Raw genomic sequence first — 20760 nt, 5'->3', positions numbered from 1 at the left:
ACTGAATGACAAAATATGTTGTAATACATACATCCAAATTTCCGAATCCTACAAGATGTGAAATTCCTTTGATTACATTATTGAGAGTTTTCCACCTTTTGCTAGATTCACATTCAATGAACCTATTAAGAGGCGGGGATCCGAATTCTCAAAGGTTATAAAAATTCAAATTGCAATTGAGTAATCAAGAGTTCAACAAAGCTCTATGTAACAAGCTAAATTTTCTTTTTTTCGTAACCATATAGATGCAGCAAATTTCGAACTGGCGATGAAAGTTTTGCACCTCATTTATTTTATTATAATCTCAATCCTGCTCAGCAAACTTAGTCGTAATAATGTCAGTAAACTTTTCTTCTTAAGAATCTTCTAATGTAGCTGACAGTGCCCTGATAATTAAAAGAATTCTATGGGTACAAGTAAATTTTTTAATAAGGGATTTATTATGTATAGTAACGATTCCCTCACCAATATTAAAAATGATAAAATGAACAGAACACAAAATTTAAAAATTATCAAATATTCATCGTACTAATCATGTTACATTTTCATACCCATGCAGCTCTACTCTAACAACGTTGGCGATTTGGTAAAAAGCTTAGTCAAAGACGTCGGTCGTCAAATCAAAAAAAAACTCAGAGAAGCAAGTGAAGATTTTTATTTAAGACAAAGGATGGCAAGTGCTATCCTTAAGGCAAATTTTGTTTGTTTTATTAACTCAATTGCCCTAGGTAATTAGAACTCTCTTACTTTTTTTTAAAATACTTAGTAAATTTTTTTATTTTATATTCATTTAATTTTTAATATTGTATTGTAATTTTATAGGTTATCATATTACCTGTTTCTCTTACACAATATTTTTAATAATAATATGTCCTATATAATTTTTTTCCTATTACAAAATTATTGAGATGAAACGTGTATTAAGAAAGAAAGAAAGAAAGCTATCTCAATAGTTATATATAAAAATTATGATAAAAATATAAAAAATATTAAAACTCATATAATAAATAAAAAATTTTAATTAAATATATTTATAGAATTAAATTATATGAAAAATAAATACATCTAATTTTTTATAAATTCATTTAAAAAAATACAGTATGTCACTCTAGATAGAAGTGAATGTTTTTAAGAGATTGGATCAGCAGATCTAGAGGGAAATCTAACCAAAGTAAAATTCTTCGTTGGGGTCACCTGTAGGGGCGTCGTTAGATAGGTGCTTTGGGTGCGAAGGCACCCTCCTTTTCAAAATTAGCACCATTTTTTAAAAGAAGATGTGTACCATATTAGATTATATTTACAGCTTACCTGCTAAATTTGAGGGTTAATTTTAAATAAATATTGTTTCTTGTGGTGTTAAATAGATTTATTATTATAATTTCTTTCCTACCCCCCTGCAAAAACAAAATGATTAAAAATCAAAATATATTATATGAAAAAATGGCATACATATAATCTATTTACAATTAGTTATTATTAATATTGTACAAGTTATTATATTATTAAATGATCCACATACAGGGTTGCCAGGCCAAAATTTTCAAATTGTGGGAGAAATTTGGTATTATGCGGGAGAAATATGAAAATTTCGGTATAAATAGAAAAATTGCTAAAAAAAAATTTTTTTGCTATCAATGATTGGGCCTACCCGCCTATTATTTTTTATAATTAGTTTATATAAATACAAAGTCGGTAACTATTTTTCAAAATAAAATAACATCTTGATTTATTAAAATATATTAATTTATAAAAAAATTCAACTATCTTTTTTAAATATAAAAGAATGTAAACAAGATAAAATTTTATATAAAAAAACGATTTTAATTTTACAATTTAAAATATATTATTTGCGAATGTCCCGCAAAAATACCGCAAATGGAAATCTACCGTGTGTGTGTATAACATTATAGGGATAGGCGCTTAATTATCACTTATCACGTTTAAATACATAATAAGGTACTCCAAAAATAAGAAATAATACAGATGTAATTACAGTTGCGGTAATTGTAATCACTTACAGTGTTGTGATGATTTAATGAAATGACGATTAAATTAAAATAATCCATAATTATAATCTTTGCAAAAATAATTAAAATAACAAAAGGAATAAATAAAAGAAATTTCAATAATGCTTTATCTATATTTAAATTATTTTTGAAAAGATTATAATTTTATATTGATGGGTTTTATAATCGTCAATATGTTTCATTAAATCATCACAACACTGTATCTTGTAGTACAAAGTTCACAGAGAAATGTTGGTAGAATCTTTTCCCCATAATATTTAACAACTCTAATATAAATGAAAACTATATTTGTAGAACAAAAATGAGCAAGGCTATCATCAATGTTTTAGGACCTAAATCCAGGAGGTCAATTCTTGACGATTTGAAAGATGGGCATACATATGCAATTCTAACATGCATCTAATAAGGGAAATATTAAAATATTTCTCTTGATCCTCAGCTATTTCAACAAAATTAAGGTCGTTTCAATAAAACTATTAAATTTTTGCCCCTCAAATAGTAAAAAATCCAAAGACATCTAACCATATAATGGAAAATATAGCAGTGTATTTACAGAATTGAGTCAGCCAATGTTGGTTGCGATATGTTCCTAATACCCACCATCGTAGAATTTTAAAATTTTATAAACAGTTAAAAAAATATTTCTTAAATAAAGATTATAAAAGCTGTCCTAACTTTTTGAAAACTTTTTCCAATAATGATATTGAATGGATTTAGGAATGATTTCACATGTAGGAATTCTATTACATGCTGTTAATGTGTAGTTGCAATCAGAAGAATCTTAACAAAGATTCACAAAATTATGCTGCAGATGTGTTCATCTTTACAGTTAATAATTGACAATAAATTTTATGGCGCCATTGCTAAAACTTAATTATATTTTATTTGAGATTTAAATAATAGAATTAAATGTTTACCATCATTATAGAGATATTTATAAAATTTCTGGCATGACATATTATATATTTGCTCGGCCTCTAATTTTGTTAAAGGAATCCGATTTCTCTCCTTTTTCTAGGCAGTAGTCTTAAAATGCGCTCGGATGAGACATTAGAATGAGGTAAGGAGAAAACATACTCGCATATTTTTTCCAAGCATGGGGATTTATCGTTATTACGAAAAAATTCTACCCATTTCTCCTCTGCTTTTAGACCGTCTAACTAAGTATTTTGGTGACTCATAAAAAATAGAGAGAATTACAATCTCCTCAAACAAGACATCGATGTCTTTTGGTATTTTTAATATATTTATTAAATTATAAAAACCATCAATTGATGATTTCTGTTCCAAGGTCATAATATTTATCCACTTCAATTCGGCGAGGAAAATTCGGCGCGGCGACAATTCAGCGCGGCGACAATTCGGCGCGTATCTATTACAGTTGCAATTACTTGTATAAAAATATAAGGATGATTAAATAGAAGTCATTTTGAATGTTGGTATGCCCAAAATCTCGGCTTACATAACATTGGCTACTAATCAACATACCTTATGTGGTAAATTGGTCAACCAAAGAAATAGGTATAAATATTGGTTGTTAATTTTTTTTGTTATTTCACATTTAATAAATAAAATTGAGATTTTTGTAAAAATAAATATGAAGAAATAATTAATAGGACCAACATTCAAAAGGATTTCTATTTAATCATCCTTATTTTTTTATACTAAGTAATATATAATAAATTACAACTGTAATAGATACTCGCTGAATCGTCGCCGCATTGACGCCGCGCTGAATTGACGCCGTGCCGAATTGAGCTGCGCCGAATTGACGTGATACCAATATTTACTTATTTGTAAATAGAGTTATTAAAATCAAATTTTGATTGCAAATATTCTAAAATTGTCTTAATAAAAATATCTGCTTCATATAAAAATGTATTAATTAGAGTATTATTTGAACATTTTAATATAATATTTTTAGCAATAGCGCCATAAAATTTATTATCAATTTTTAACTGTAGAGATGAACAGAGCTGTAGCATGATTTGTGAATCATTTTTAATAAAGAATATTCTGATTTCAACTGAATATTAACTGCATGAAGTAGATTTCCTACATGTGAAATTTAATCCCAAATCAAAATTTTAGGACGGCTTTTAAATCTCTATTTAAGAAGTATTTTTTTATGGGTTTGTAAAATTTTAAAATTCAATCGTGCAGGTATTAATGATAATCACCTGGTAGGTTTATATCACAACAACTCACACCATTCCAAGTCAGACTACTTCACCAACTCTTTTAATTCATTAACTCTTTTAGTTGATGAACTAAATTCGTTAAAACATTTCATCACAATTATTTCGACATCCACAGATAGTACATTCATTGCCTTCTTGCAAGAATTATGTAGTATATGGCATATACAGCCAATTGGTATTAATTCATTATTGTGCTGCCCCAATTCGGTAACTTTGGTTTTTGCCAAAATTTACAGAGGCATTAACAGCGCAGAAAGCTGACATGAAAATCATTGATAACCCTGAATCAGCTATATTTACCATTATTTGGCTAGTTAAATTGTTGGATTTTTCACTCTCCGAGGAAAAAATTTTAACAGTTTTATTGAAATGTTCTTATTTTTATTGAAATAGCAAAGGATCGAGGGAAATTTTTAATATTTCTCTTGATGCATCTGTTAGAATTGCATATGTATGCCCATCTTTCAAATCGCCTAGAATTGAATTCTAGGATTCAGATACTAAAACACTTGTGATAGCCTTGCTCATTTTTGTTCTGCCACAAGTAAGGTTTGCACTTATATTGGAGTTGTTATATATCAAGAGAAAAAGATTCGACGCACATTGTGATGATATAGCTCTGTGAATGTTGAACTACATGATAGATGTATACGATTTCCGCAAATGTAGTTGCATCTGTATTATTGATTATTTTTGAGAATAATTTTGTATTGCAATCGATGTTGATATACTCCCCTATACTGACTTATATGAATGAAAGATTTATTATTGAATAAAAGTAAAACAGGATAGAAAGAAATTTGCAAATTAGACATGTTTTTCGAATAAATATTTAAAATATATTTTAAAAATATAAAAATAATCAATTAATGTCTATCAAAATTATTATTTATATATTAAAAACTTTCAAATACTAAAAAAAAAAATGCGGGAGAAATTTAAAAATTGCGGTTAATTTTTGTGGGAGATTTCCGATTGCGGTAGTTTTGCGGGTGAGAGATGTCTGCGTGTACACTAAAAAATTGCGGGAGTCTCTAGCTGATGGGGGGAGACATGGCAACCCTGTCCACATATCAAAATAATACAAAACATAAATATAAAATAGATCAATACATTTTGCGTCGATTTTAATCATTCAAAAAGTTGAGTTTATTTTCAATAAATTTATTCATTTTTGAATCAGTCCCATTTTAGTATGTTGTTAAAAAGCCCTATTCTGGTCGATTTCAAAAAAACGGCCCGATTAAGGTTATAACCAAAATAACATTATGTAAGCCAATGTTTATGCACATAGCTGGCAGAAATACTTGGACATCTATTTGCCAAATTTTGATGCTTACATATTATTATTTTAGCTAAAATCTTAATCGGGCTTTTGAAAAATCGACCCAAATTTAGCTTTTTAAAAACACTTCATTTTAATTCCTAAAAATGCAAAATCAAAAGATGAAACTAGCAAAAATATTATTCGAAAATATATGATAAGAAAATCTAAAAGATAAAAGCATTTAGAATGAGGTCATTAATGAATTTTTTATTGGTTATGAAAGCATTTGATAAGTTATACTTTTGATTAGCAAATATATGTAACAGTGACGTAGCCAGAATTTATCCATAGAGGGGGGGGGGTTAAAAAATTTTGTAGTGTGGGAGATTCGCCCTCCAAGTTCCCTTTCCTCCGGCATTCGGCCGGTTCCCTAAAAAATAATATTAATTTTTCGGTAGTTATCTTTAATCATCTTTGTTAAAGTTGGCTGAACAATTGGAAATACCATTTCTAAAATCTGCCAATATTTTGTGCTTTATTAGTGTCTAACCACTTAAGTGGCCAGCATAAATGAAAAAATATTAATGACAAAATTTGGGCCAAATTTATGATTAATAGACGACGAAAGCATTTTTCTGAAAATTTTATCAATGTTTAGTGTTCAATTGTAAATTAATTCAATCCATTCGGCGTAGAAAAAAAAATTCGCCACCTCCCCCAAACCTCCCATTTTTTATGATCCCTCAATACATAGGCGTAGCCAGTATTTTCATAAGAGGGGGGGAATTAAAAAATTACTGGGGGCTTCGCCCCCAGACCCTATTTTGGGCGGGCCTTCGGCCGGGTTACTCTAGTCTATATATAGTCATAAATATTTTTACAAATTTTAATAAAAAAAAACAAATATGTAATATATTTTTATTAGTTTATATGAAATATATTTTTATTAGTTTATATGAAATATATTTTTATTAGTTTATATGAAATATATTTTTATTAGTTTATATGAAATATATTTTTATTAGTTTATATGAGATATATTTTTATTAGTTTATATGAAATATATTTTTATTAGTTTATATGAAATATATTCATATAAACTAATAAAAATATAATAAATTACTTGTATTCAGTGTCTACATGACAGTATTTTCACTGGATGCAAACCCACTTCAAAAACCTTTGCCTACCCCCCTAAAAAATTAACGCCGCCTTTGGTGGCGGTGTCTTTTTATTATTATTTTCACCCTTTTAATTTATTGATACTCTTTTCAGAGAATTTGAAAAGAATAACTTAAATTAATCTATCTCTACTACCAACTATCGATATTTTGTGAATATAAAGAATTTATTTTTTAGATAATAAATTGTAATAAAACCTCTATTATTTACAATAAATTAATTATTATGGCATTATGAGCTTGCTGAAATATCGAAACCTTTTAAATTACATTGCAAAGGATATCAGAATGTTTTATTTAGAAAACAATGTATATGATTGTTTTCAATATATAGATTTGGTCGATGAATTGTATTATAATAATTCTATAATAAAAGTATTAATTTTTACAGCAATAAATTTTGTACTATTTGATCTCCAAATTTAATAGATAACCCCCCTAAAAATTTATCCTACCCGCGTTAAAGCAGCTTACCCCCTACCCCCTCAAAAAATAGGATGCAAATTGTTCCTACCCCTCCCGCTCATGTAGACGCTGCTTGTATTGTATATACCTTAATATAAAAGCATGGTAATAATTTATTCCAAACAATTATAATTAATTTATTTATAAAAAGTAAGTAGACATATAGTTGATTTTACTCTATTATATAGAATTAGTTATAAAATACTAGGTAAAATTCCACTTTTGCAGACATATTTGACAGTTAGAGAATATATTACAATTATAATCAATGCTCTTGATATTAAATATAGCAACAATTTGGATTCAATTATTTAATGCCATCTATTTATTTTAAGAAAAATGATGTTTGAATTTAATCTTCATATTATTCATCTCACAATGTCTTTAAAAGATATTTTCTGATGTCCTTATCAATATTTTATAGTTATCTGTAAAATAGATTATTCGCTATATTGGTAAAAATTACTTGATTGTCATATAATTAGATATAGTGTAAATCTACGACATATAATATTCCACTGTTTGTATTGTGCTTTAATATTTTTTTAATTTATGATTTAATTTTATCAATAGTTTTAAAATTATATTTTACTTTTATTAAGATTAATAAATTAAAATTACTCACTTTATAAAAAATTATATTTGATATATTATATTATTTAGTAATTTTATGGATCTATTATTAATAATTATAATACATTTCACTTCTGTCTTAAGACTTATCTTTGGCTTATATTCCATTTATTAAAAAACATTTTTGGTTCATTTTATATATTTATAAATTTATTTTCCCAAAAATCTATAAATTATGATGAATAGTTTTATAAAAAATATCAACTTTTACATTCTTTCTTTTAAATTATTATTTAAGATATATGCATACATATTTGAGGGTCAGGGAGTGGGGGGAGGACTAAGGGGGATATTTTTTATTAGCTAAAAATGATATTTACAAAAAGTGATAAATTTCTGAAGGGGGAGGGAATTTCCCCTTGCCCCCCCCCCCTGGCTACGCCTATGCCTCAATATAACTTATTCTGTGTTAAAAATAATTAATTTAATTTAATTTTTGCATGTAACAAAATTTTGCAGAGAATTTTAATATAGATTTACTTTAGTATAAATAACATCCCTTTATTTAACTATGTATTTATCTTAATGATAATATACAATTAAATAAATTTCAATTATGTATAAATTTTAAAAAGATCATTATATTAAAAATTTATTGTAAATAACTGTATTTTTAAGAAAATATAATTGCAATAAAATATAGGTAATTCTTGTTGTATTTAGAAAAATATAATTTAACAATTATAATTAATACAAATGAGTATATTATCAAAATATAAATAATTCTTATTTCAAATGCAATAATTTTATTAAAATTAAAATATAAAAAATATATAAATATTATGACTAAGAATTCACTATAATTGTCTTCTAATGCAATGGGTGATATGCCATAAAATAAAAGGTAGTCTCCTATAAATGCTTGGACATCTATTTGTAAAAACTCGGTGCCTACATAATATTTTTTCAGTAAGATCTTAATAGACCGTTTTGAAAAATCTAGCCTCTGACTTTTTAACAACACTAATAAAAAAGGAATGAAAAAATAAGTTAATTTTTTAGCTTTCCTCGTGTACAACTTATAAAAAATTTTTAATGCAAGCGATAAAATGTGTTGTGGTTGGTGATGGGTTAGTTAACTTTATTAATTATCTAACACAAATTTTGTCATTTATAGTGCTGTAGGTAAAACATGCTTACTAATTAGTTATACAACAAATTCCTTTCCAGGAGAATACATACCAACTGTGTAAACAATATACTTAAAATGTTATTAGTAAATTTAAAAATTTTTATTATATTATATAAAATCTTAACCCTTTTGAATGTTCTAGATTCGATAATTATTCTGCAAATGTCATGGTTGATGGTAAACCTATTAATTTAGGACTATGGGACACAGCTGGTCAAGAAGATTATGATAGATTAAGACCATTATCCTACCCTCAAACAGTAATTACAAAGTATTGGTTTGTCAATAAAGGTTTATATTAGGATGTATTTTTGATATGCTTCTCATTAGTAAATCCTGCTTCCTTTGAAAATGTCAGAGCAAAGGTACTTATTTATATATTTTTTTTTAATTAACAGATCATAAAATATAATATAATAATTTTTAATATGAATAAAAACTTTATTATATAAATTGGGTCTGAACATTTGTTATACCATTAAAATTTCTTATTCGGTTTTTTGACCTGGCTTGTAATTTTTACCCAGCCCATAAAATTAAAAACATTTTAAAACTTTAGCCCAACTGGTAAAAATATTTTGAACAATTTTCTCAGCCCATTTTCCAGATTGCACCATATTATTTTATATCAAGTTTAAAGTTATACTATATCAAGTGTTTAATGTTTTATATCATGCAAAATGTTAATGTTTTTATAATATGTTAAAAGACTGTTTGTGTTTCATTAATTTTTTTAGTTTCTCACATATCCATATTAAAAATAAATAAATATAACTAAATTTGGGGCACTATTTGTCTATTTTTTTGATCCAGTTCCCAACCCTCCCCCCCCTCTCATCGCCACCTTTATCTTACCTTCTTTATTGATTATATTTTCTTATTTTCCACATTACACATCATTAAGATTTTATAAAAACTATAATATATTTGTTGGTTTTTGCATTTTTTTTCAAAAAATTCACTTGGTTTATTTGAAAATGCTTTTATTTTATTGATTTGAAGTTTTAAAAATTTATAAGTTTGTATAAAAATTTCCATTTCAGAACAATTATAATGAATATATAATTTGTTAGTTTAAAACATTTTCCTTATCTATCAGCTGTTATCTAGAATTTGAATTTTTATCTAATATGAATGAGGAGACATAATGAACTCCCAAATAAGGGATTTGCCTGGCTCCCAAAAGATTTTAGCAAATTTGTCAAGGTTTATTAAAAGTCTATAAATTAATAAGTTGATATATCAGACTTGGAAAATATAAAGAATGATTTTTGTACCTACAAAAATAATGGTCAATTTTAATTAAAAATGAACAATACTTTATTTCAAAATATATTCTTAAGCAAGAAATTTTTACCACTACCATAAAATAAATTCTTGCTAAAAAATGTTATTGGGCACAGCTAACATTTTACCCCAAATAAATAATATATTGGATAAATGAAAGGAAAAATTAGAAATGTTAACAAATAATTTTGGGAATTATATTTAAAACTATATTGAGAAAGGAAGCACACTCAAAAACTATTGAAAGGAGACTGAGAATAGCTGAAAGTTATACTTTAAATTAAGGAAATTGGGGCAAATGTAGATCACAAATTTCATAAAATATGTATTATTGTGAGTCAAAAGCAGAGCTCTATGAATTTAATATTCATTTACCTCAACTTTCAGCAAGGAAAACACATTAATATTAATATAGGGTTAGTCAAAGAATGCTATAAAATAAATCTAATACCTTTATAACTCAAATGAATGAAAGGTTCTTGATCATCAGATAGCACTTATAAACTGCAAATATTATTACTGCATAATCCTTCCAAAACTATTTTAAATCTTGATAGAGAAAAAATTAAATATTTTGTAGATTTTTTTGTGAGGATGTTAAATTATCTCATGATGCAATACTAGCTGAATGCAAACTATGGTATAAAAGGTTAAATATGGTTGATAATGTTCCAAAAAATCCTTTAGATACTTTTCATTTCAAACATATTTTAGACTAATTTTATAAAAATTAATATATATTTTGGCAACTACTTATTAGTACTTCTACCAATGAAAGAAAATTTTCTCCTTTAACAAGAATAAAAACATATCAATTTGAACCAATCTATAAAAACGGCTAGCTAAATATTTTACAAAACAATATTGCCTAAGCTTCGAGATTTTGCTAATAGATGTCCAAATCTTTATGTCACCTATGAGCAAAACGTCAAGTTTGCATAATATTTTTCTGGATTAAATATTGAGTTACTCGTTTTTAGAAATCGGCTCAAATTGAGATGTTCAAGAACACTATTGAGAAATGCTACCTCTAAAAATAGATAGAATGAGTGTTAGCCATTTTTAATAATCATAGAGAGTTGGCACCAAGCCCTGTTGAAATTATTAAAAAATTAGCACAACCCCAAAGGAAATTGAATTTTCCATTATAAATTTATATTATGGTTCTTAATTATATTTTTTATGAATATTTTATAAGTTTATTATATACATGCTAAATTTTTGTGCTTTAATCTATATTTCTAACATTTTTTTATTTTTATAATTTGTATCAAATTTTATGCCCTAAAAAAATTAAATTTTTTTTTACACAAAGTTCTTTTTCGTGACATTTATTTTTTAATGATTTATATATGCCGATTTTCTAATGATAAAGCAATCAAGTAACTAAAATAATTTTTTTTTGCAAATATTTTAGTGAGCCAGTTGCTAAAATTTTGAAAGTCTATTATGATCTAATCTTTTTAAAGGAACCAATATTTTTGTGATTCATTATTACAACTAGAACTAATTCAAAAATTTGTTCCAGCCCTCAATTTTAATAAACTATCAAAACCTTTGTATTGCCATTTAGAGTTAAAACATAAGTAGTAATAATTAATAACTCAAATTGGGATCATCTTTTCTTTTTTTTGTTATAGTAAAATAAAATTTTGTCACAAGCTGGTTTGGCCCTAATGAAAAATTTAAAATAAAGGTCTTTCCTAACTAAATCCGAGAGACCATTTGTCCGAGACTGAACTAGGCTCTATTAAGATTAATACCAATATATGTTTCCTTATAAACCACAGGGACTAAAAGGGAAATTAAAATCAAAACTACCACCCTCCGGTTTTATTCAAATTGATAATGTGTTCATATCCCTTCAATTTCAATGACGATATTGCACCCCCCCCTCCCTACCCCATGGTAGGAATCTTTGCTAGCCATCAGTTTAGAAAAATGTCTACAATTATTATATTCCTTTTTTATAAATTATGTACTTATTATCATAAAATATATATTAGTGGTACCCCGAAGTATCTCATCACTGTCCTGGCACACCTATAATTCTCGTTGGAACAAAATTGGATCTCAGGGAAAATAGGGAAATACTGGAAAAATTAAAGGAAAAGAAATTGGCCCCCATTACCTATCCACAAGTATGTTGACTCGATTTATTTTGTTTTAAATATACACTAGAGCGAAAAGGATAAAAAAAGAAAGGGTTATGGGGAAATAAGGGAAGAGGGGAGAATAACAAAATGAAGAATATATAATATGGATGCAAAAATAGGAAAAATATTTACATATTTTAAACCATAATTATTTGAGTTGTATTTTAGTTAACAATAATGAGATCTATTGAGGCAATTCAAATCGAAATCATAAAAAATGGCAAAAACTTTGACTTAATAAACTAAATTGCGAGTAATTATCGTGAGCCACTTAGTCATTTGAGTTCAAATCTCTAGTTTATATGAACTCAAAGTACCACCTTAAATAACGTCTTTTGAAGTTTAAGAAGGGGAAAAAATGTCTGCATAATTTAATATAACAGATTAGAAAGGATTATATAGTGGAGGGGAAAAAGATTTTGGAAGGCAAAGATATATATATCGGACGGGCCATATTTTAATTTTTTTATACATACCTTGGCCGGGCCTGAAATTTTTTTTAAAAAAATGGGCCGGGCTGAAAAACTTTAAAAAAAAATACACAAGGCTGGGCCGTATATTTAAAAAAAAATTTGGGCCAGGCCATGCAAATGGTATCTCTGCAGGTCTCTGATATATATATATTATTAGGAGAAAATATAAAAATCTATTATATGATTATTAAATGAGTTTAAAAAAGATAACAAATAAAGAAATGAAACCTTTGAAATAATTTTTTTAATTTAAAAATGAAAATGAATATATAAATTTAAAAAATAATAGCAGTTATATCTGAGACCACCATTTTGTTGTGTTTTCAGGCAATATCAGATTTGTTGATTGATATGTGTAGATAGAGATGACCATGAGGATTTTATTAATATCCAAGTCTTATAGAAATAAACATCTTTGAATATAGAGGCGAAATTATCGGTTAAATGGAAATTATATGCGAACCTAAAAGAAATTTAGTGAGGAAATTAACAATCCAAAATGGGAGATTCAATTTCTAACGATATGTTTGAAACATCTAAAAATTGGGCCATCTAAAGGACGTCATTGGTGGGCTAAATGTTCTTCTAAAAAGGAGATAAAATTTTCTATGAATGGAGATAACATTATTTATAAACCTAAAGAAATTGTGCGAGGAATATATCCAATATGGGAGGAGAAGTAAAGAGTCAAGTTCAGATAAAATAAGGGTTCTTCAAATATTCTTTTAGCGTAATTCGAATTTTATAAATAAATTTTTAATGTTATATTTTTACAAAAAATCACAAAATTTTCAATAGGTTGTTAAATTGTCATTTTTAATTTGAAAGTAAATGCATTATATGTTATATTTAATTTTATATAATAAATAAAGTTACCATTTACTAAAAAGTATATAGACCTTCGCTAAATGACTTTCTGTTCCGCGGGAAAAAATGCGAATTGTTTGGGAGAAATAATTAAAATCTCGCTAAACTATCCAAAATATAAAATTTCTTTAAATGCCAATTGTCTCCTAAAAATTTATCTCATATTTTATCAAACTCTTTTTATCCTCATTTTTCATATATTTTAAATCGGCTGGAGATTTCATTCATATTTTATAAAATTTATCCTATTTTTACCATCAAATTATATATAATATAAAAAAAGTCAGAGCTGTAAATTTTGCTCATATAAATTGTATTCTAATTATGGTCAAATTTTAAAATAAGCTAGAAATGATGTAAAAATTTGTTTTTTTAAAAAATTCTAGCCAAATCTCAAACCTAGAAACACTATTTAATTTTTTATTTTAAAATTGTAAATACCAGAACGCATTTTAGCTTAATGATTATGAAGAAAAATCATTCTTTCTTTTATCAATCGACAGAATTTTAATGGAGTTCACAAATTAATTTCCATAGAAACTTCACTGTTAAATAAAATAAACTCATCGTATATGATGTGGAAATTTTTATCTATTTTTAAATTATGACTCGTAAACATAAGGGTAAAGCGATTTTTTTTATTTAATATTTTTAAATTATAATAACTTTTTTCTAAATACTTGCCCACTTTGCCTGGTCTAATTCTGGTCAATCGAAAGGATCGATTGTAACTTGGTTGAATCAGTTTGAGTTTAGTCAAATTGGGCAGGTAGATTAAGTTTAAATCGCATAAGAAAACGTTACCACAAAAAAGAAACGCGTTACCGTTACTTTTTCAAAAAAGTAACGGGCTATTCGTTACTTAAAAAAATTAAATATACAAAAATAATTATTATTTTTTCCGACAATATATATTAAAATAAAACTATTCAAAAAGAATATATAAGATCGTTTTATAAAAAAAATATTCATATATTTAATTATAATATAAATAAAATTATACAAAAATCATATATTATAAGATAACATCTTTATGTAACAATTTTTTATTTATTTTTAGCACAATTGATTTCAAAATTTTGATCAGACAAACCAGAGCGTTTAGTGCCCAACACAGCTGGTTAAATAATGGGATGTTATATATAGTATTTTAATAATAAATAAAATCTATAATAAAATTCTCTATAAAATTTTGTTATTGGATAAATCCTGGCTATGCCACTCTTTCATATTTATTTATTATTTAAACAAAGTTTTTTAAAATCACTATTTTTATTCTTTAAATTTATTGACAATTATAGTCAAACCAATAGCAATACTAAAACAAGAAATAGAAGATATAAAAAACTCAATATAATACTTTGAACCAACACCAATATTTTGTTAATTTTGGGTTTTTAATGTTGGTTTCCAGCCCAATATTGTAGTATAATTTAATTACTTATATTTAGGGCTGTGTCGATCCACATATTTTCACGGATCCAATCCGATATTGCACCAAAACTGATGATACTGATACCGATCCGATATTTATATTGAACCAAGTAATTAAAAATCAATATTTTTTATGCAAAAAATCAAATTGTGCATTTAATTTAATTTTTTTTATTTCTATTAAAACTATAATTTAAAAAACATATATTTATAATATATCCATTTTATTTTGGTATGAATTATACAATTGTTTAATATATAAAATTATAATTTATTAGATTTTTTAAAATAAATACGAGAACCTTTAGATTTTCTGGCAATAAGCTTCTACGATATGGAGTATCTATATCCCCTGCCGTACTGAAGGTAAACTCAGATGATTCCACAAATAACGCATTTTGCAAAATTATCTTTGTCTTTTGTAAAATATTTCCATAATTCATATACCATATTTAAAAAAATTCAAATTTGGCGTATTTAAAAGATTTAAAATAAATAAAACTTTGGGTGTTCCTTTCTATTTTTATAAAATTTTTTTTTGAAATACTATAAATCTATTTTAAAAAAGAATAAAATTTAGAGGGTGTTGTGCATTTGCATTGTTTAAAAAAAAATTATTTAGAAAATATTATAATAATGTAAAATAAATATACATAACATAAAATAAAAAACAAAAAATAAAAAAATCGGATCTGTTTTTTACAGGTATCGGCCCGATCCGATATTTTTGGAAAATTTTAAATATCGGTGCCAATCCGATCCGATATTTAATATCGACACAGCCCTGCTTATATTTTAATTCTATGATTAAGCTTTTCAAAATATTATTCTATTATTAAAGTAATATTTAAAATAATGATATATTAATTTATCTTTTTACCTTCAAATGCTTTTTTAAGTTTGAACTGCTGGACATTGAGGTTGAAATATTTGTGTTGAGATATAATTTACATTTCCAAAGTGTAGACTTAGTACCATTAATTTTCTTTATTGGTTTAAAATATATTTCAAATTGGGGCCAGGGAAGGGTTAAATCATCTTCTGAAGAAGTAAGTACTATGGACATAATATTCTTAAAAATAAATTATAAGAATAATAATATCATTATTAACATTTACTTTGAATTTTGATTGAATATTAATTTCGACAGAAAATTTAACAACGAGAATTTAAAATAAAAATGAAGGCAGTGGTTGATATGAATTAAAACTCGGATTAAATTATTTATATTAATAATTAAAAAAAAAGTAATTTTATAATACAATAAAATATTTTGTTGATATTTTTTAAGAAAAATATAAAGTAACGTTTTGCGTTACCGTTACTCAAAAAAAAGAAACGCGTTACCGTTACTCGTTACCTCTAGAAGAAGGTAACGAATGGTATTCCTTTTCTTCAAAAGAAGTAACGTCGTTGACGTTACTTCACAGCACTAATAAGAATAGCAAATAACTTATTAATGAGTAAATTAATTTAACATTAAATAAAAATATTTGTTTGTTTTGAGCTTAAATAAGCTATCTAATCAACTCACGATTTGAACTCACAATGCTCAATCGACGTAGGATATATACTCGCGATTCAGCTCATTAAGGCAACGTTTAAGTAGTTTTTTACCATTTCGACATGAGTTTTTTTGGAGCTGTATAAATTTCGATTATTTAACAATACTACCAACTTTTTACAATATTAAAACTCAGCCCAGAATTGTGGGTCTGCTCATTGGTTTGGTTTACGAATCTGTATGTATTTTCAACTCGTGCTCGGGTCATCATCGATTATTCTGACTCTAAACCCAACGTGTGTTGCTGCTAAATCTATTTTTAAATTAAGGAAAACTATATTTCTTGAAATATTTTAAATAAAAAGTAAAAAAATTTAACGAAAGCTTGAAAGAAAACGTTATAACTTTATTAAGTTATAAGGATTCGATGGAACAGCTTTTTAAATTTTGCGCCAGAAATGACTAATTAAAGCATTTTTAAAAAAGAAAATTAAATCAATAAATAAAGATTTTATGAATTTCAACCAAAATCACACAAAAAATTTATTAGGGTTTAGCAATGATGAAAGAGATTGGCGCCGTCAAATATCTCGAATGCAGTGCACTAAACCAAAAGGGACTCAAAACTGTATTCGATGAAGCTATAAGAGCCGTACTATTCCCAACACCTAAGATTAAAAAGAAAAAAATTTGTAATTTCATCTAAAGCATATATGTATTTTTTTTAAGCCCTATTTAAAAAATATAATACTATTTATTCCTATAATTATTTATGTTTCTGCATCGAAAAGTATGATATATTTTCCAAAAAATATATTTAAATGCATCGTTTGCCAATGTCATTGGATGAAAATTAAATTCGTTTTAACTTAATTTTTTCGCCCTTACAATTTAATTTAAAATTCCTACTATTTATATGTACTCTTCTCTATTTATCCTTTCTAACTTTCTTTGTCTTATTTTGTTATTCGGTCTTCCTATTATCGAAATATTTATAATTTTTTTTTGAATAAGGGACTCACTTATAAGCTGCTCATCTACTATAGAATACATTTCTTTCCATCTTCAAAGCTTTTAAAATCTTAATTTTCGGAGTCCAAATCAATTTTTTTATATTAGATAAATAAAAATAACACAACACTCTTACCCCATCCCTGCAAACTCATTCAAAAATCATGCTATCCAATCATTTAGTATAATATAAATTATTTACTAAATTATATTTATTTTATATAACACGAATATAATTTTTATATTATGACTCCACATTTTTACAATATTTTTTTAAATACCACATATATTTTTAACAATAAAGCTTGCTTTAATATTTGTAGATAAAATATTTTTTTATAAAAAACCTGTATCATTGCTGAATTATACGTTTTTAATAAGCGTCGTTTTATCATTTTAGTTTTTGTAATAGGAGATATCACCAATTGAAAGGAAACGAATAAATATCGTTTTAAACGTATACTAATTACTCGAAAGGAATAATCACAAACATTTTCTAAATCAGAGGCCTGTTTGTGCCGAAAATTTGTTGTCATACTTATACTTAAGTCCTTAGAAAATATTTAAATTAAAGCCAGCCTGTATTTTAGAATATATTTAAAAATTTGACTCATGCCCAGCCATAGGTAGTAAAAAAAAGATAGTAGAAGTGTTATAAAAAATTGCTCAAGCCTGGCCTAGGCCCCAAAAATTTATATCATTAATTAAACTTTAAGGTATTATCATAAGTATTTTTATTTTTTTCCTATATATAAAATAAATATTTTAAAAAATTATTTTAATGTTGCTAATATATCAGATTTATTATTTATCAATAAAATCTACTAAATATAAAAAAAAATATAACCTAAACACAAACTCTCGAATATTAATATCGAAGTCAGTCCCACACCAGCCTTCATTTAATTTTGCCAGCTCAAGTAGGCGATCCAACCCAGCTCATTGCAAGTATCGAAACGTTTCTGAAATACTATCCTAGTATTCAAATATAAACCGCGGGGAAAAATTTATATGCTAAGGAAAATGAAATTCAAACGTATAATATTTATTTTTCTATTGGTCATTTCAACACAAGAAAATTAAAAATTATTATATGATAAAAGTACATGATGAAAATTTTAAAATAAAATATTTTTAATTAACCTATAGCTATATTTAGTAAAAATATATATATTGATTTATTGACATTAAGTAATCTGTTGTGCTGTAATTTAATGAAATTATTCTTTATTGAGAAGAAAGTTTTTAGAGAATATGTTAGTTTAGTAATAAAAAAATAAAAATTTCAAAATTACACAAGCCTTTGATATTTTCCGGGTTAAATTCTATTTAGATATTTTCGTTATACCTAAAGATAATAGTTTTCGAAATATACTCAGGGTTGGGCAGTAACACGATTATTTGTATTTAAAATACATATTTCTATTTTGAATATTTTAGGATTTGAATAATAAAAAAGGATTTAGTATTTATTACGACCTTTTTAATTTCATACGAATACAAATACTTTTTCTATTTATAAATTGGATTTTAATTGTAAATCATCGATTTATTAATTTAAATATTAAATTTATAACCCGAGTTAGCGAAATAATTTAATATCTCATCCGATTGACAATGGAAGAAAATATAAATTTCACCAGTTCGGCTGAATTTTTTTATTGCTATTATGTTTATATTAATTTTTAAAGGGTCTGTTACGACATCAACATCCTTTTCTAATGTAATTTAACTAGTGTTGTAAACGAACGCATTCAAAATGAACGCGTTCGTGAACGAAGTTCGTTTTTTTTAAAAAAATGATAAACGGCGTTCCTTTTATTTTTGACGAACTTTGAACTTGAACGCGTTCCTTTTTTATGACGAACGCGTTCGAATTTAACGTTCGTTCAATTTTAAAAATATTTTTATTTATTTGAAAAATTTAATATTCGAATTTTTAAAAAAAATGTATTATTTATATTTTTTAATCGGCTGTATATTTCCTTTCACATTTCAATTTTTTTAAAGTTTATTAATTTGAATTGTTTATATTTTAATTTAGTAGATTAGCATAAGCATGGATATTATTGATTAATCCTCATCATCTGATTCTGAAAATCCAAAATAAGATGAATTATCATTACTATGGCCAAATATGATAAATGTTTTACATTATCATCCTATATTGAAGGAACTAATCCAATGCTTACCAAGTGTAAAGTGGCCAAAAGGTATTATATTGTCAAAATCTTCAGGCAATTTAAAACGATATTTGATTTTAATATTAATTATTTGATTTTTGATATAACTAAGTTAAATCATTAAATTTGAAGAAATAATGCATTTGGGATATTTGACCCCAACAATAACGATAGTTATTTTAAAATTAAAATAATTAGTGGCCTCAAATATGGTCAACCATTTATAGACGCCATATTAAAGGCGATTAATAAAAGGTATTAAATCTATTACTCATATTTTATTTTTTTTAAAGATTTAAACATATAATATGTTCTTTCTGCAATTATACATCCAGCATTCAAACTTCAATGGCCATGGATAAAACTTCCACAGAACGAACCTATTAAAAATAAACTTATAGCGTCATTGAAAATAATGCTTTGAAAACCCTAGATAACTTTTAATTTCGAGATATACTTTTTTTTTATTGAGAGTAGAGAATGGATTGGAGGAGGATAACTTATCACATTTTTTTGCAAATAATAAAACAATATGTTTTTAATTAATTCTCCACGTTAAAAGAGCTGTTTATTAAGTATAATACCGCAATCCCTGAAAACAATTCTTATTAAAATTTAATAAGAAAAATTTTTTATAAATAAAAATATCTTTTTATTCGTTATATTATATTTTATTTATAATTATATTATTTTTATTTATAATTATATTATTTTTATTTATAATTATATTATCAAAATAAAACTATATTATTTTTTAACATGGCTAAAATATATTGTATTAAAAAATATAAGTTTATTTATATTAAATTAAATTTTAAAAAAATTTATCGTAAAATTTTGAACGGTTTTATGAACGTGAACGCGTTCCTTTTTTTGAACATGAACTTGAAGTTTTTCTTTTATTATTAAAAATGAAGAAGCAATTATCAATTTGCTTCT

The 20760-nt window shown here is 25.6% G+C and overlaps 2 protein-coding genes across 5 annotated transcripts in view; one reads left to right on the top strand and one right to left on the bottom strand.

The window, feature by feature from the left end:
* Positions 1-20760, bottom strand: part of LOC135927446 (zinc finger MYM-type protein 1-like) — a 279857-nt gene that overhangs the window by 186250 nt on the left and 72847 nt on the right. The window lies entirely within an intron of this gene.
* Positions 8764-18746, top strand: LOC135926562 (ras-related C3 botulinum toxin substrate 1). 4 transcript variants are annotated; one of them, XM_065462482.1, is made up of 6 exons: positions 8764-8844; positions 8892-8963; positions 9049-9166; positions 9209-9271; positions 12200-12334; positions 18519-18746. In XM_065462482.1, the coding sequence occupies exons 1-6, from the start codon at positions 8810-8812 to the stop codon at positions 18615-18617; spliced, it is 522 nt and encodes a 173-aa protein (XP_065318554.1). In that variant the 5' UTR covers positions 8764-8809; the 3' UTR covers positions 18618-18746. The 4 variants fall into 4 exon arrangements, with proteins under 4 accessions (XP_065318554.1, XP_065318553.1, XP_065318555.1 ...); XM_065462481.1 differs by lacking the exon at positions 18519-18746 and adding an exon at positions 17178-17936; XM_065462483.1 differs by lacking the exon at positions 18519-18746 and adding an exon at positions 16824-17086.

This window comes from Gordionus sp. m RMFG-2023, chromosome 3 (genome assembly GCF_954871325.1).
Source record: "Gordionus sp. m RMFG-2023 chromosome 3, tfGorSpeb1-WG-v2, whole genome shotgun sequence".
NCBI classification, from domain to species: Eukaryota; Metazoa; Nematomorpha; class Gordioida; order Chordodea; family Parachordodidae; genus Gordionus; species Gordionus sp. m RMFG-2023.
Note: the sequence above shows the minus strand (reverse complement) of the source record. Positions and strands in the feature narration are given on the sequence as shown.

Coding starts and splice junctions, on each gene's coding strand:
- LOC135926562 (XM_065462481.1), top strand. CDS start 8,810: ATGCAAGCGATAAAATGTGTTGTGGTTGGTGATGG. Junction 8,964..9,048: donor GGAGAATACATACCAACTGT/GTAAACAATATA, acceptor TGAATGTTCTAG/ATTCGATAATTATTCTGCAA. Junction 12,335..17,177: donor CCCCCATTACCTATCCACAA/GTATGTTGACTC, acceptor AAAATTTATTAG/GGTTTAGCAATGATGAAAGA.